The sequence below is a fragment of the Falco biarmicus genome, chromosome 12, assembly GCF_023638135.1.
Source record: "Falco biarmicus isolate bFalBia1 chromosome 12, bFalBia1.pri, whole genome shotgun sequence".
NCBI classification, from domain to species: Eukaryota; Metazoa; Chordata; class Aves; order Falconiformes; family Falconidae; genus Falco; species Falco biarmicus.
Genome location: NC_079299.1, coordinates 22,748,155 through 22,765,253, shown reverse-complemented (window position 1 = coordinate 22,765,253; position 17,099 = coordinate 22,748,155). Strand labels below are relative to the sequence as shown.

The 17,099-nt window shown below is 37.5% G+C and overlaps 1 protein-coding gene across 6 annotated transcripts in view; it reads right to left on the bottom strand.

The window, feature by feature from the left end:
* HEATR5B (HEAT repeat containing 5B) overlaps positions 1-17,099 on the bottom strand; it is a 59,248-nt gene that overhangs the window by 31,465 nt on the left and 10,684 nt on the right. For all 6 annotated transcript variants that reach the window (XM_056357741.1, XM_056357742.1, XM_056357744.1 and 3 more), the window contains 12 exons: positions 15,812-16,062; positions 15,259-15,370; positions 13,942-14,094; positions 13,551-13,650; positions 12,725-12,834; positions 11,753-11,916; positions 9,592-9,767; positions 8,218-8,323; positions 6,288-6,478; positions 4,599-4,758; positions 2,650-2,839; positions 1,127-1,296 (listed from right to left, as the gene is read on the bottom strand). In XM_056357741.1, the coding sequence (XP_056213716.1) occupies positions 1,127-1,296; positions 2,650-2,839; positions 4,599-4,758; positions 6,288-6,478; positions 8,218-8,323; positions 9,592-9,767; positions 11,753-11,916; positions 12,725-12,834; positions 13,551-13,650; positions 13,942-14,094; positions 15,259-15,370; positions 15,812-16,062 (1,883 nt within the window). The remainder of the gene's footprint in view (positions 1-1,126; positions 1,297-2,649; positions 2,840-4,598; positions 4,759-6,287; positions 6,479-8,217; positions 8,324-9,591; positions 9,768-11,752; positions 11,917-12,724; positions 12,835-13,550; positions 13,651-13,941; positions 14,095-15,258; positions 15,371-15,811; positions 16,063-17,099) is intronic.

Genomic DNA, 17,099 nt, shown 5'->3' with positions numbered 1-17,099 from the left:
TTAGCAGAGGACCGTAAAGGTACAGGAAAGAGGCAGCAGAAAACCCTGGGAAAAGTTTTCAAAACCACGCTAGTCACTCCCGCAAGGACTTCCTTGTCTGTACTATTATCCACTGGTACTTACAGAGTAAACGGCTGCAGGGATTGTTCGTCATGTTGCACACAGTATTCATACAGAAGGGCCTATCGACTTTTGAGTACGTTACACCCTTTTAATGCAAAATTTTGTGAGACAGCTCTGGGAACACACTGCACTCCCAGGACTGCTGCAGGGGTCAGTGTGAGGGGGGGAAGCACGTGACAATGACAAGGGGACGCCCTAAGAGAAGTCTGGATGGCAGACTAAGAAAAAGGTCCAGTGTTGATGTAAACGGGATCGCACTCCTTCAGGTAACACAGAACCACCAATTCCACAAAGAATGACAGAAAGAACTTTGAAAAACATCCAACAGACATTAGGCAGAAGCTTTTCAAATTTCTCAGTATTGGACTGCTGAACCATTACTGGTTAAAAAACAGTAATGGTAAAAATAGAGAAAAAACAAACAAAAACCCACCAAAATGCACACCCACACACAACACCTTTCCTCTTATAGTCATATTTGGCATGTTTGGGTTCTAGCCTCTGCCTCACTTCCAGGCTTAAGCCAGGATTTGCTGACAGGACACTAATGGAGGGAAAAAGCAATGCTAACAGCAGCAGCACAAGAATTTGAATGTCAGCATCTACTATGCTGACAGTGGTAAAATAAATCCAAAATCTCCTACCTTTCCCCAACTCACTCACTCCTCTCTGTGTGTGCAATCAGTTGGAGAGAACAGAGCATTCAACATCTTTTTACTCAGTCAGTTTATATATAAATGCTTGCAATCTTGTGCTGTCTAGGGTGAAAGAGAATCTGACCCTATGACTTCAATTTGGGCAGCATTCTGAAAACATCTAAAATGGCTTGGGGACAGACATCCTTTTCTTGCCCTCCAGTGTTTTTGCAAATCTGACTTGCTTATTACATATTTGCTTATTACATATACATATTACATCTTTGACATCTTGCTAAATACTTCTGTCCTCTGCTAAGCGCATACGTGAAACTTTGAGGGACAAAAAGGATGCATTTTATACTCACACAAAGACTGGGAACCAGACTGGACAGGTTGACATGCCGTGGTGCAAACATATGAAGCTGCTGCAGACAGGATATGGCAGCTGCCTGAACAAGCGAGTCTGAATGATCTTGTGTGATTGCACATCCCACCAAACAGGAAGAACGAATTGTTGAAATTGTAGCTCCATTACCTAATGATGTAATACAATATCCTTAACAGAGCAAAATTTTTGTATGACAACTGTAGACTTTAAACCTTTGAGAAACAAGAATTTTTAATGCTTCAAAGTTCACAGATTAACATGCATCTTTTCTGAATTTTAATTCCGCACATTAGTATCTACACAACTTCACAGAAACACTACAGAGTGTTTCAATACCTCTTTTTTTAGCTCAGTTAAACCATGTCCTGTCCAAATGAAGTTTTGGATCAATTCTGATCTTCGGTCAGAAATATTTTAAGATTATCTTCCCAGCACATGAAAACAGTAAAATATCTCAATTTAAATTCTGAAAGTCTCTTTCATTCTATACACATGGGCAACTTTCATGCACTGAACCACCTCCTAAAATGTCAGGTAATACCTAAGCGAGAACACATGTATACAGGTGATTTTATTTAGCTCCATTAGATGAGCTGCACTGCTTTAATAGGACAAGCATTCAAAAGAACAGTATTTAATTTGAAAAATAATTCCATCCTGTATTTTAAGAATTAACCTGCATCAGGTTTATAAAAAGAAATCTTGAGTTATAGAAGAATCTAATTTTCAGAAGACATTCTATGTACACTGTTATTTTAAAAGTTAATGATACTCCAGATCAAAATGTTAACACACAGCAAGCAGATACATAAGTTCAATTAAACCATCTAGAAATTTTTCATAACTAGAAATTTAAGTCCAGTTATTTAGAGTTAAAATTTCACTATTGGCTGGCTCTCTAGCACTGCAGCAAAGATGATCCTATACATATTCCTTCCCAGTAAGACAAAGTCACAATTTGTGTTTCTGCTGAGACACAGAATCTCAGACACAGTATTTGGCATGACAAGATCTTATTCTCTACAGTAAGGTACAGTGATTAAGAATACCAAGAACAAATAGAATGAGTTATAGTTTCACAATATTATCAATTATGTCAAACTTGAGCTCTTGCCATCAGTTAAAAATAAAATCAACAGGTATTGAAAAAATGGAGGAAAAAATCTTGCCTCTGCCCACCACAAAAATATACATAGCAAAATATGCAGCAAGGGTGTTTTTCATCCTTTATCTACCATGCAAATTCACCATTAGCCAGAACACCATACATCACTGCAACTTCTTTATACAAATCTTAAACTGCAGTCAAAAAAGCACCAAGCAGTCAAGAAGGATCATAAGCGAGGTTGCCTGCAGGACTGTAACTGAATTTGTCAACATTGCCCCCTGCTCCACCTGCAACTACAACAAACAAATTTATTTTCTTTCATTTAAGATTGCAATTTGTTATCTTTATACAAGTTAGAGTTGTCTGGTTTGTTTTTTCAAATTCCCACTAACCTTGCAGCTCAGGCCCAACAGTAGTTATTATAGCTCCAAGACATCGGCCTAAGCATTGATGTACTTCTGTATGTGATGGTGGAACAGTTAAGAGCAGAGTAAGAACTAGAGAAAGCGTTGGCTCCACATATCCACGGTACATTGGTCCACTAGAATCTACTATCAAGGCAAGTGAATGGAGAGACCAGGTCTATCAAAAAAACAAAGGAGTGTTTTTCAGTAATACATTTAGGAAATTTAAACAATTTTGTATGCAGACTGAACCTAGCTCTGTATGTCCTTGCTTAAACATTTCTAGTTAGCTACTCTGACTCCAGAAGTGTTTCAAAGCTCTCAGGATCTCAAGCAATCATCTGGGAGTTTAAATATCTCTAGCACACTCTTTGGCTATCAGCAGTTTGGGGGATAACAGAGATTAAAATGATTAAGAATCTGTGCAAAAAAATGGTTAAGCACTTTGAGAAGAAAAATAAAAAATGAAATGGCACACCCACTTTAAAAAACAGGAAAAAAGAAGAGTAACTCTTAAGACAGGAGGAAGAAAGAATCATTCCACTGTAAAACTAGATGTAGAGCCTGAAACAGTTGTTGACAAAGTTCTTAGTGGGGAGTGCCTTTGACATTCCAGTAGAAACTGATTTTGATGTCAAGTTGAAAGGTTCACAAGCATTTCCTAATTAATTTTCTTATTAGAGGGTGCAAGAGAAGAAAGCAATGCTGTTCACTATGTCAGCATACTATCGGATAAGGAAAAAAAAAAGGTGAAAGATCAAACTATTTCAGTTGCAAGATTAGTAAATAACAGAAGAGCAAAATAATTTATTGCAATTGTCAAAGCAGGAAGTGAGTGGACAGTCTTTTTGGTCACTGATACTTCACAGGAAATAAATTCCCAACAGACCTGCATCAGCTATCTCTCCATAACGTGCTACTAAATGATCTAATTTCAGAATTTTTTTCCATTAAATATGTGATGCCATTGTGTGAAAAGACTAAGTTAAAAGAACATTACAGCTACAAAGCCAGACTCTTAGGAATGAGTTAGAAAACCTGCCTTTAAGACTGCTGCTTTTAAATCCGCTCTGATGCAACCCAAACCCCATAAGCACTAGCAATCACGTAACTATTTCTACAGTCCTAACCACATGGTAGCACCTTACAGCTTATCCTTTCATTCTTGCAAATTTCGATTGCTTGTATTCCCATACAGTTTCTCTGTATCCACACTGATCCAGTGAGGGACGAGGTTTAAAAGTTTAGCTTTTCATGGTGGTCTGGTGTCATACTCTCAACAGAAGATAAGGTAGGCATGCAAGTTTCACCTGGGCTTCCCCTTTATACTTCACATATTTTTTTCATAAAGCAGTAACCCTTTCCATTTTGTTTTTTAAATGAACCGTACACAATTTTATGCCTCAGAATTGCGTACTCATACATGAAGAATTTATGTATGCAACCTGAATTTTGTCTTACCTTAAATTAAGGAAATCTGAAAGAGATTTTAAATTGTATTTATAATCTTTTAAACATTCTCTCCAAACAAAACCAGGCTTGTGTTCCCAAGTGATAAGCTTGAGTATTTTGATTTATTTTTTGTATTGCTCTGATGAAAAGTAGTAAGAAGATACGCTAGTACCTGTTCTCTCAAGTTAACAATTTAAATCAAGGTGGTAGTATGATTCTGTATAGTCACTGAATTAACAGGACCACTTGCAACCACCTCCCTGACAGTAAGATTACATTTTAATTGCAGCATGCAGCACGTATTTGGGATTTTGTACTGTAAGAATTTATAAGGAAAGTTCTGCTTGCGTCACACTCCCTGGCACGAGCTACAGTCATATGATTTGGCTTACACGTGACAATCTCTATTAAAGAACATCTGAACAGATAATTTAGTTTTAATACTGAACATTTTAAAGTAGTTCTGTGTTGATTGCGTTTTTTACCTGGACTTCAGGTGAGGTTCCATCTTGTGCCAAAGCCAAGAGAATACTGACACTAGTTTTCAGATGCTGTCCAGAACCTATCCCACCAACGTATCGATGGAGACAGCCCAGAGCCAAAGAATGGCCCGTTCTTGATACAACATCTCGAGCAGATTTTAACCTATCAAAGTTTAAATAAAATGAAATAATGTTATTCACTAACTTTGTAACAAAGAACCCTTCAAGTACCAGAACAGTGCAAAACCAGAATTTTGCAAGCCATCTTACAAGATCTTTAGAAGCCTTAACAACAAAAGCAAAACCAATGTACTTAATCTATATTGCTATCAAGATTGATAACATATAAGGCAAGTGAAAAAAAAAAAAAGATATTTTAATTGTAATTTTTTTCTTCCTAGTCAGAACTTGACATTTTAGATAAAGAAGAGTTTTGGAAGTGAAAGAATATAGGAAAAACATCTAGTGTTTACCAATGTTTCACAGCAGACTAATTTAAGAATCAGACCCCTGCAGTGAAAAGGAATCAAGAATGGAAAAATAGCAACATATATTGAGAAATTACGAAGTACTCCACAGCTACATCTTCCACTGCAAAGTCAACTGAGTAAATTTTTAATACAGCTGTTTCCTTCTACAGTTGAGTTCTATGACTCTTACAATAATTTTGCTTTTTAAATAGTGCTTTATTAATGAAACTAAACCAGAATGAATAGTATTCTGCTTGACCTAGTTGTATGAAGCAGTGACTTGTTGAGCATTTTCCACAATACTTCTGATTCCGAATGCACATTACATACGTAACTTTTTAATTAAAAATTTCTCAGGGAGTGGGAAAAAGACAGAAAAGAAGGATATCTTAATTGGAACAAAGATATTTTTTTCGTGCTTGTCTGCATCTGAAAGGCAAGCATGCTCTTAGCCACAAGTGAACAAAAAAGTAGATGCAAATCTCAAATTTACCTGACAGTGTCAACAGACCGGCAACATTAACAACTCAGATCCTACATGAGAAACTATGGAAATAATCCCAGTAATAGAAATCCAAGGAAAGACAGGAAAGATTATGTACTTTATTACAAGATGAAATGATGGGAAAATCTGAATTACCCAGAGGTAGGAGAGTGGGACCGAAGCTATGTGCGTGCAGCTTGGCCAGCCAAAAACATGGGCTGCAGCCCTGAGACAGGTGCATTCTGATTGACAGATAGGCTGATGTCTTAAATTTAAGCCAAAAACTGGAAAACATACTGTCTTGTACATCTACCAGTCATCTTTCTACAGACCTAAGATTAACAGAATATGGAAAAAAATTATGGGCCAGTAGATAAATCAATATGTAAAGAGGATGTTTTGATGAAACAGAACCCCTATCACACAATTCATATTACAGACATACTTGGTGTAAACTGCTTTTATCCACCTGAAGCAGTTTAGTCATCTTGAAGTAACCCATCAAAAACTATTCTTTGGTATCATTTCACACCCCAAGTAGTTTAACAACTCAGCTTTTATTCCTGGAAGAATCATGTGAACTAAATCAAAAAGAGAAGATCTGAGGATCTGTTAGATCTACACAATCATTGCAATCAAAGCATGAAGAGAATAACCAATATGGTATTTAGTAGAGGAATCTTCCAAACCACGTTAAATTGTATTTTTATTCCCTTCTCTGAATCAAAACCAACTTACTTATCAAAACTGTACTGAGCCATTCTAGCAATGAAAGAGGCTTCTCCAACCACTTGAGCCATTCTGCCGAGAGCTTCACCTGCTGCACATCTCAGAATCGGGTTAGGATTATCGAGGGCACCCATGACCAGCGTCAGAGCAGATTTGCGGACTTCTTCTGGTCCTAATGTGCTTTTATTTTCAGCTAAACCCTACATGAAAAAAAAACATTCCAAATCAGGGGAGAAAAGGAAAATATAAGAGCAGTTTTGCTGTACTTGAGATTCTCAAATAAAAATTATGCACTTTATTTTTTTCAATTATTTATCCTAAAATAGACTGGTTGAAAACATTAAAACACAGAATCAACAATACACTTAGTCTTACATTTGCCAACACTCTACCTATTTCACACACAGAAAGAGCTCTTGCACCAGTCTTTTTTAATCAAATGCATTACAGGGCTATATGCACCCTAGTGCTACTGAATCTGAGCTAACTTTACACAGATACCCTAGAAAAAAAAAAGAGAAGCTTTAAAACCAAACTGCAACATCTCTTTCTGTCAGACAGAAAAACCCCAGCTCAGTTATGTTTCTGCAAGAATCACTTAAATCAAAGACATTCTTGTTAAAGTATTTTTTTCCTTAATAATCACATCTTTGCAAACGTTTATACAGCCTGTTCCATGAACATTCTACAGAACAGTAACACTAAACTGCTCCTACAGCTTCCTTGGTTCCCACATGTCATTAACAGTACATCACCTTTCACTACAGATTTCAAGAAGTCTTTTACTTTGGGAAAAATAATTAAACACACGTGAAGTACAAACACGGCATGTATTATAGAGGAAGAAGTTGATGGCTCTACCACAGATTCTCATTTCCTGTTCTGAAATCCTTGTTTCAGCTCAATTTTGACAATTCTTTGGCCATTTGGCATGACACAGGACATTCCAGGCATCTACCTCAGAATCTACTTTTCAACTTGTAGCAATGTGGTTCACATTTCTAAGAACAAAGCAAGGAAGAAAGGTGCTGTTTTGCCAATGTATTTTGCCTATCAACCAAGGACACAGAACCCCAGTAATAATTAGCTTAAACTAGGCAGCCAGTATTTTTATGGCAAAATTCAGACAGGAAGAAAATCATCCGATCTTTAATTGCAGGCTGGCACTTCTAGAAGCGTAGCTTCCTCAGCACAGAGGACTTAATGGTGCCCTGAAGATGAAGAAGGATGACAATGACAGATGTTGTCCAAAAGACTCATGAACGGGACAGTACATGAAACAGTGACAAAACTAGAAATGCCTCAAGAAATTTGACTAGTAGAAAGAAAATCCTATGCTCTAAGACACTGTCCCACAAAGCCTCGAGGCAATGCAAGTCACTGAAACCAAGTATTTCTCAGGAATATTATTCGTGACTTGGTGTCGCTTCCTGACTTGACAGCATGAGTTCGGATTTCCAAGTGTAGATGGAGAACACAGAGCTGTAACTGAAGTCAGTGGGACTGGAGATAAGCATCTAGAATTCTATGCAGCAGTATGGAGTTTTAAGAAGAAAAAATTAAGACCTCCAAAATGGAAACCCACATCTATTTTTATTTCCATGAGCCTCATCTGCACAATACTCTCTGACATGAGGGGATTTTTGAGTACATGGGACAAAGTACTTAAACCCGTAAGTACACTGCAAATAAAATTACAGAATTGAAAAAGAAAAAAAGACAGTCTGTATACTATAGAATGCCGATTCATCTGTTCTCTGTACTGACACATGCAGGCAAGACCTCACACTAAGATCTGAAAAATTTCAATTTTGGTATTTTCAAACTTTTGAATGCTGAAGTGGTAACTTTAGTAAGGTTCTTCTAACTTTCTATGAAATACAAATCGATGAACCAAGCTGCTGAACTGTGGCATCCATTGTAAGTTTACAAGTTTTACCTTCAAGGCACTAAGAACAGCAGTAAAGATATTTAGCTGCACAGCTTGCTGGCGAACACCTTTAGCCTGTTTGACACATTCAGCAAAGTGATCCAACATCTGTAATCTAAAAGAAAGGAAAGGATATAATTTAAGTGATATCATTGCAAAACACAAACTAACACACATCTGGCAAAAAACCCACACACAACAAAAGGTCGTTTTAAACTCAGTCACAGAATTTATGGAATGTATGCTTCAGGGGCTGCAGAAGGTATTCACTTTAGGTAGAAAGGGCAGAGTTATTCTGAATGTCCCTCTGCTGGTTCTTTTAGCTCATCCACAAATGTTTATTATTCCTTTTGAAGAAAACACCACCAAGAGGAAGTGAATCTTCAGATACATTTGGCTGTATAACTAGAAAGCTATGAGCATAAGTGCAGAAAAACGTTGCCTCTCTGTTAGCATTCAAAATAGTGTTACCCTCTATATTCCTATTATTTTTCCTACTGTTTTCCCAATTTAACCTCCATTTTCCCCCCATGTAACCATGCCAGAATGTGTTACTGGGAGCAGGAGTACTTCCTAGAGGATACCAAGAACAGAAGTATAATGAATACTCTGTATTCTCAACTACTCGGCAGTTCCGCAGCCAAATCCTTCCATAGCCAACAACAGATATAGATTAAGCTGAATTACTGCAAGCTGGCCTCAAATCTATCCTGCGCTCACTGCACACTGAGACTGACTGCTAGGAAAAAACTGCTCCCATCTGGATTGCACTGAAGGATAATTTTACTTTGAAATGCATCTTAGAGCTGCTTTCACTCTGTGCTCAGTAACAAATTGGCTGAATAAACTGAATGACTAAAGTAGTCCTGACAACCCAAAACTCTGCAAAGGTAATGTGGAACACAAAGGAAAATAAGCTGAATTCCATTCCCTCTTTTTCATGATGCAGAAAATCATTTGTTGAGTATAAATCAGATTGTCTTATTCATGGAACACAGATGGAATTCAAGGGATGCCACTGCTACATTTTGAAGGCTGATTTGAAGTTAATTGCAGTGGATATTTGTGCAGGAAATTTTGGTTGCAGAGATATTACTGCTGTCAAATGCAGTAGGAGGAGAGAAACATCTAATCTCCACCTCTGAACCCTAATCGTCAAAACTGATAAAACTCAGGAAATCATCTTATTTCTAAGCTGAGTAAACATATCCTGGAATCCTGAGCCACAATGTTCAGAGCCACAGAGGTCAAATACTGAACTCTGAATTCAAAGACAGTTGGTATCAAAGTAGATACCTACTTCAAGGAAACAAAAATTGAAACATAATACTATCCAGAGAACAAGGCATTAGATTCTGAAATGGAATGCTGATATAAACTGACCTGTGTTTGTAAGAAACATGAGGAAAAACCACACCAAAGAGAGCCACAGATGCATCGATGACAGATACTCCTAAAGGAAGGGGACCAGGTACAGCTTCACCAGCAGGGATGCGCAAATAAATAGAAGATGGATCATGTTCCAAAGCACCACTTCCAGATGCACTGTTTGGCTGAAGCTGCAAAATGCCACATGAGTACCTCTGAACATACCTTTGCACACAGAATTTGGAACTAGAGATAACCAAAACATGTATGCAGTAGCTTAAAATAGCTTACAAAGACCTGAATGCAACTGCAGTGTCCCTATGCATACACACACTAGCATTTACAGGGCCAGTAAATCCCAGAGGGTCAAAGCAGTTAAAAGCTGGAAAAATGCACAAACTGTCACTCCTGGTAGTAAGAGATGGAAATCAGAGAAAAGCAGAGGAATTCTGGTACTAATAGTAGCTTCTAAATCACTGACTATGAAGTGACATTTCAGAAAAAAGGTTATTTGTTCAATGTCTGAGCATTGAGTCACAATACAGCACATGAAACGATCAGTTTGGGCTCTAATGACTCCCTACACAGAAAGATTCAGAAACAGTACTAAAATTATTAACAATCTTATCATCATGAAAATACTTCTTAACCATCATTCTTTCAGGAAACACAATTATCTGTTCTCTCTGAAGAAAAACTTAGTTTCATAACTTGTTAATTATTCAATCATGAAACAAAATTAGAATCTAGTAGCTCTGTATTCTTCTTAAAAGGTCAGAAAACAGAGCAAACATTTGCTGAGACCTCCATATCACTAAAAAATAAAACATGACCAAGCACAAGAAATCCCTGTGATGCACTACAGGGCTTCAGTTACCAACAGTGACAGTTTTACAGATTAGAAGGGTTCTTTTATTTAAAAAAAAACAAAAGAAACAAAAAAAAAAAACCAGGGGTGGGCAGTGTCCCAAAAAGCTCTGTGGATTGAAGGCTGCACTGAAAGTCTACTATGTCCACCACAACAAACGAGGGATGTTTATAAACCCCTTTCTTTTGCTTTGACCTGCTGATCGTTTCTCAGAAACAGTTTCCCCTTGGTTTCTCATACTTGATATCAGTCTTGGCTTTTGGATCTGCTCAGTCAAGACAGCTGCCTTCTGAGAAACCTTGCCATTATTAGACAGGCTGTGGCAGAACAGGCGTTTTCGGCCCCTCCCTTCTTACACCAAGAAATTTCCGAGAAGCCAGTTTGCAAAGTTTATGATGGCACAGCTCAGCAAATGCTCAGAAAAGCTAGTTGTCTAGGGAATACAGTTCACTGAGAATTCAAAAATCAGAACAGCATTATGAAGACAGAGATACATTGGTGGATATACCCAGACAGACAAACTTTTTTTATTTTTCTCCCCATGTCATTACATCGTGAAATATATGAGAGTAAAAGGCTTGAAAAGAGGCAGCCAGCCCCTTCATAGTCTCACAAATTAGGAAAGTAAAGAGAAGGCTATTACCAGATAGTTTCCTAAATCATTTAGCATTAACAAATTGTTTCCTATGCTACATTCCTTCTCCAAGGGCCATATGAAAAATGGTAACTAGATCAATATTTACTAGTTGATCTGAAAAAAATTTATTGAGAGACCTCCATAGCAATACTTGTTTCCTTTTTTAAGTTTTTAGTTCCTGTTGCAAAGACCCACCCTTTTTTAGAAATGCACCAAATTCCTTGTAATGCCAACACAATTGCATCAATGCTTCCAAATGAAACGTGAGATTTCATACTACACCTATAAAACCAGCTACATCTTGTTTTGCTATAAGACTGTTTGCAATACTTATATTTTGACAACCGTTTCACTTCAACCAAGGGAAGTAAGAGAACAACTGCTAGGCTAGGACGATCAGGGCGGGGCAGCACAGGGAGTGTTGTTTTGTTTTACAGAAATTAAGTTACTTCACTAACCACAACCATATGAGTAGCGTTATGCAATTTGTATCTCAGCTATAGGCAGTTTTTAATCAAAACACTACACTGCAGATGGAAGGACTCACATCTAACACACTGCTGAAGTAAGACTGAAAACAAGGCATGAAGTTTCAGTTTTAGAGGGCTTCCCCTGCACACACATCACACAGACAGTGCAGATAATTCATTATTCTTCCAGTTTTTTATTACCTGATCTTCAATTGACTTATGATCCGTTTCCTGCAGCCAAGAGCCAAGAAGAACACTATCATCATAATGACAAAGAGACCTTAGGAGCGATGTGGTTGTATTAGCAGAGTTGTCTGTCAAAGTAAATTCTGCTACCAGCTCTCGAAGGAGCGCATTAAATGATCCTAAAAGGATGGACATTAAAAAGAATCATTGCTGCTTATCCAAAACCTTTCAGCTAGCAATCAGAAGTTACAAATCAAAGCATGTACCATTACCTCGATTTTACAGGTAACAAACAGAGAAGTAAACCTGACAAGACTAAAGTTGACAGCAAGGCTTCAAACAGAACCCTGGGCTCCCAATTCCCAAACCAGTATTCCAAACCAACAGACAGCCATCCCTTCCAGGATGACAATCCAGATCTTGCAAAAATTTGCTCATCCACATGATCATGTAATTTAATGAATTAACAAAAACAAGCAAAACCCCAAAAGCTAATCATTCAGATCATGTGACAGTGCCCAGCAATTTAATAATAATAGCATAAAACCGTCTAATAGATCAAATCGTGTTTAAAAAACAAAACAAAAGAAAACCAAAAACAGAAACCAAAACTAAACCTTCATTCTCACATCCGCCCTTTGAGTATACTTAGAAATAATGCTGTCCATCTTTGAAGTAACAATGACACAAAACACATAAATTTGAGCTCAGAACATGATCTCCATACTTTCCCATATCTCTCAATCCTATAAACAGGACTGAAACTTTTATACTTCAAGTGTTAACCTAATATTTTGCAATATTCATACTCTGTAGTTAGACTGTCATGATGACATACAGAAGATGAGTAATTTAGAACAAGACTCTTGGAGATTCCTAGTATTCTCCTTTGAATCTTACATCTGCTTCAAAGGCAAGCATCAAAAATAAATCAAAAGGAGTAAGTAGAGTTTTTACTTTAATAAAAATTGTTAAAAAATTATATACCTTCATAGGTCTTCGGAGGTAACAAAGCCAATATATCATAAAGTCTTAAACGGACCATAGCTGCACTAGCTTTGAGATGAGCTCCATGGGCTTTAATTACTGACGGAATGCTATAGAATCAAAAGAGAAAAGAGACAACCAGAAGTACCACAGTTACTGAAGAGTATTTTCAGATTTCTTTTCACAAGATACATCTCTAGCCAAGACAAGAAAGCAGTGTTCAGAGAACTACTCTGAGAACGTTACTCAATTATCAGTACATTTTCAGAGGTAACTACAGAGCAAACATCTTTTTTTTTTTTTCTCCTAAAAAACACACACTGCTGTAAATCAGAGACATACTTCCTCAGAAGCAACTCCTATTTTAATCGGAGTAGGGGGGGACACGGACTGGGGGAGACGAGACAGCAAACCGTAAAACCCAACCCAAAACTGTGCATTTTCTTCTATTCTGTAAAATGTTGAACATCTTTTCATTAGTACATTTCATACAAGGAGAGTTTATTGTTTAACATCTACTATACAAGTATCTTAGTTTTCTCATTTCTTGCACAAGGATAAGCAAACCATGAATTCAAAAGCTCACTGAACTGAAAATCCAAAACACAGCTAACAAAAGTTACCACGGCAGGCCCTTCAGCACAGACTATGCAATAAAATACTTTTACAAAGCTAATGACCATAAACATTTTTTTCATATTTTTTTTTCCAACACGGACAAGCAGCAACAGTACTAGGTCAGAATACGAATAAAAACAAATTAGTTCTAGTATTGGAGGTCCAGGAAAAGACAAAAGGGAATAAAGGGCAAAACCTGCCTACTTACTGCGACATCATTGTCATGGCACATTCTATGGGTGTCATCAATTTCCTGATCACATCCTCAGTAAGGAGCTCAGGGCAGTGAGCAACAAAACTTCTCATAGCTAGTAAAAAAATAGTTTAAATTAAAATTTTATTGAAACAAACAAATATAAAGCATGAGCAAGATACAGATCCTAAGAGAACATCAAAAAAGCAGCAATTAAAAATATTATTCAGAGATTGTGTGACATGCCCATAAAACTATATGCCAAAACCAGGTCAAATAAACGAAAATCTGACACATCTTACTCATTTTCAAAGAAAGAAGGGAAGTTACAGGAGTTCTCTATAATCCTTGGGATATTTGCTTTGGTTTACTGCACACTTGTAATCTCCAAGTTTGAAATTCTTACCACACAGAGCTCCAGCGCGGCCTTCCAGCGTTACTTGCCAAGTAAAAGAATCTCCTCTTGCCTTCTCTGCTTCCAGTTCCTTCAGAGAACGTGGAAACACATTTCGCCATAGCAGCAACATCTTAGGCAGATGATACCGAACAACAGAAGGACCTATGTTAAAAAAGAAAGTGACTGTATAATAAAAACCTGTATTTAACTGTGTGAAAAAGCTGCCATGAAGGCTTTTGCTCTTTAAGCTATTTTTCTCCTATTTCACTTCTCTACTTTTCTCCCTACCTGAACACTGAAAAACAAAGGAAAACCTTTCTCATTTCTAGGTTGAAAGTACAGCAAATAAATACTATAGGTAAGTCTGTCTGTTGATATCTGTACTAAAAATAGGAAACTGGCAATTCTATACATTGTCATGCATATATGTAACCACTGCCAACTGTCTTTTTACTATCTTTTTATTCTGACTTCTAATTTTTTTTAATATTACTATTTTGAAGGCAAGCTCACTGATAGTTACTGATGAGGTAACTAGTTTAATGGTCAAGTTTAAAGAAAACTTCTGAAAAAGCTCAAGAAGATCCAGCGCAAGAGCATTAAAAACACATTGAAGGACAACCAAAAAGGCTACACTTGGAAAAACATGACAATGAGCTGGCAAAAAGAGCGACAATTTAGAGAAACAAGATGAAACACAAAATGCTATTTGCTAAGAGATCCAAATACTGCAGAATGCATCAGAACTTTATCATATTTTCCAGTTAAAAAAAATACCCAAACAAAAAACCCACTATTGCTGCAAAATTCAAGGCTATCCTTCTAACTTCTCAAAATATAGCTTCTGATATTTCTGTGATGGCAGATATGAACACGAGGCTGGCTTTTTTAAAAGACAACTGAATGCCTTTTAAACTGGTAATGCTTCTAATCAGTACTGTTGCCTATCAAGAACCCACATGCAACTTGTTGGACTACTAATTACATTTTATTTACAGACCATTTCTGCTGTACCACAGTACTGAGGAAGGAAGACTATGGGCATTTTTCCCTTTTCATAGAATGACTAAAGGCTGGGCTTCCAAAAACAGAGCAGAAAATTTTCTTTCTTCCGCTATCCTTCAGATTACATGAACATTAATACTTCACTTCTTCCCAGCATAAACAACACTGCTGATACAATGCACTAACATTGTTTCCCTTGGTATAAAATACTCTTGTGCTAGATAATGGACTAATTATATGTAGAGACCATTTGCCAGAGCGGATAATCAGAAAAGTTGGACAAGCATTAAAATAAAACAAAATGCAACCATTCTTACAAACCTAAAGTCATAAGTGCTCCAAGTAAAAGCCATCCAGCTTGAGTCCGCTGCAAGGAGAGTCTGCTGTTTTGTGCAGCAGTTCGTAACAAATCCTCAGCAATACTGACCACCATCTGCAGCAATGACAAAAACCAATGTTTTTTACAAAATATAAATGAAACCACTGCAAGCTACTGCTACACATCCACCTTTACAGACTATGAAGATATTTTCAAATCATTTAAACTGACCTTCCATAAAGAATGAATGCAGATTACATTTCAAGCAGATGATCAGTGTTTCGCATATGACAACACAGACAATAATACTCTTTTCAACAATTACACATTAATATGCCAAACAAGAATGCAAATTTGAAAAAGAGGAAAAAACCTGGTAAATATTGCGACTGAAATTCTACAAATGTACGCTCTGGTCATTGCTCTCTTGCTAGGCATAAAGCATTATTGAAATTGAACTTAACTCATTACCATGTCACAGATTTTGCAAAGCTATTAGTTCTAGATAAAAAGGTATCTTTCATACACTCACAGATGAAACACTCATTATCTCACCTTTCCTTTGGCATGAGGAATACCTAAGGGACACTGATGCACACCGCCTAACAAAGCAGCCATTGCAAAACTGTAGCCACTAACAGCCTCAGGGGAGGTCTTCAGATTGTTGAGTCTTTCTGCACATCTATCTAGAAATGGAGTCAACTGAAAAGGCAATGCCACGGCCACACACCGCAAGCACCACGCAGCAGCAAGTCGAGCAGCCATGCTGGGATGAAGAAGGACTGAAGTTACTGTCTCCAACAGACCTACAGAAAAGAGAGTTTACAGTCTTAAAGTTATGATGTGCTCTTTAATATACGCAGACAAGTAAACTGAATTAATGCTAGACAGGCACCATGAAAGTTAAAAAAGAATTAAAAGTACTTGAATTTTATGACTTTGCCCTTTTCTTTACGGAAAGACAGACATATTACTCCACATCAGGTTTTTCCAGCAAAGCTGGAGCTGCCAGAGCCATACCACTGATTTCTACTACTCAAACAACTGAAAAGAGGCACTAACCCTACACAGGCGAACAGACACGGGATGAGGCGATTCCTACAACCTGCCCACCTTTTACAGATTGCCAATAACAGAGCAACAGTAAGACTAATTGTTGGTTTTGCTTTGCGTTGTAGACAAGCACATGCTATAGATGTCACTGACTGCCGTACTCCACTTGTGACACAGTGCTGTCTCCCTTGCACCGTTACTACCTAGTACACTTTCCGAACCTCCATGCCTAGCTAACCCCACTTTCTAACCGTGAGCTCTTCAGTCCAACTTGTTTCCACACCACCTTCCTTCGTCCAGATCTCTAACTTTGCAAACTCCTACTCTGAAGCTCCCACTGCTGCCTTATCTCTTGCTTTCTTTGTAACTAGTGAACAACTTCTACCTGCTTACTTCATAGCAGCTAGCAGAAACACCACTGAGATACAGTCCCCTCTGTTCTTACAGAGCACAGCAGCCAGAAGGAATAGACACCAGCAGAGTCTCCCCTATCCCATAGCTGGGGCAAAATCAGTATGAGAAGAATGTCATATGCATCAAGACAACAATCCACATAACTAAACGTCTAAAGGAGCCTGCACCTCTACTGTAAAAAAACCATAGGCATCCAAACTGAAAAAAAACTTAAAACGGCAACACTACACTACAAACATGGATTCAGATGTTAAACAAGAAGAAAATCCCAACAAACCCTAGTCAACTTAACCCCAATAACCAGCTTTTTAAAATGGGACTATCCACAGCTTCATCTTGACAAAATACTCTTAAGCTCCCCACAGAAATTTGATAT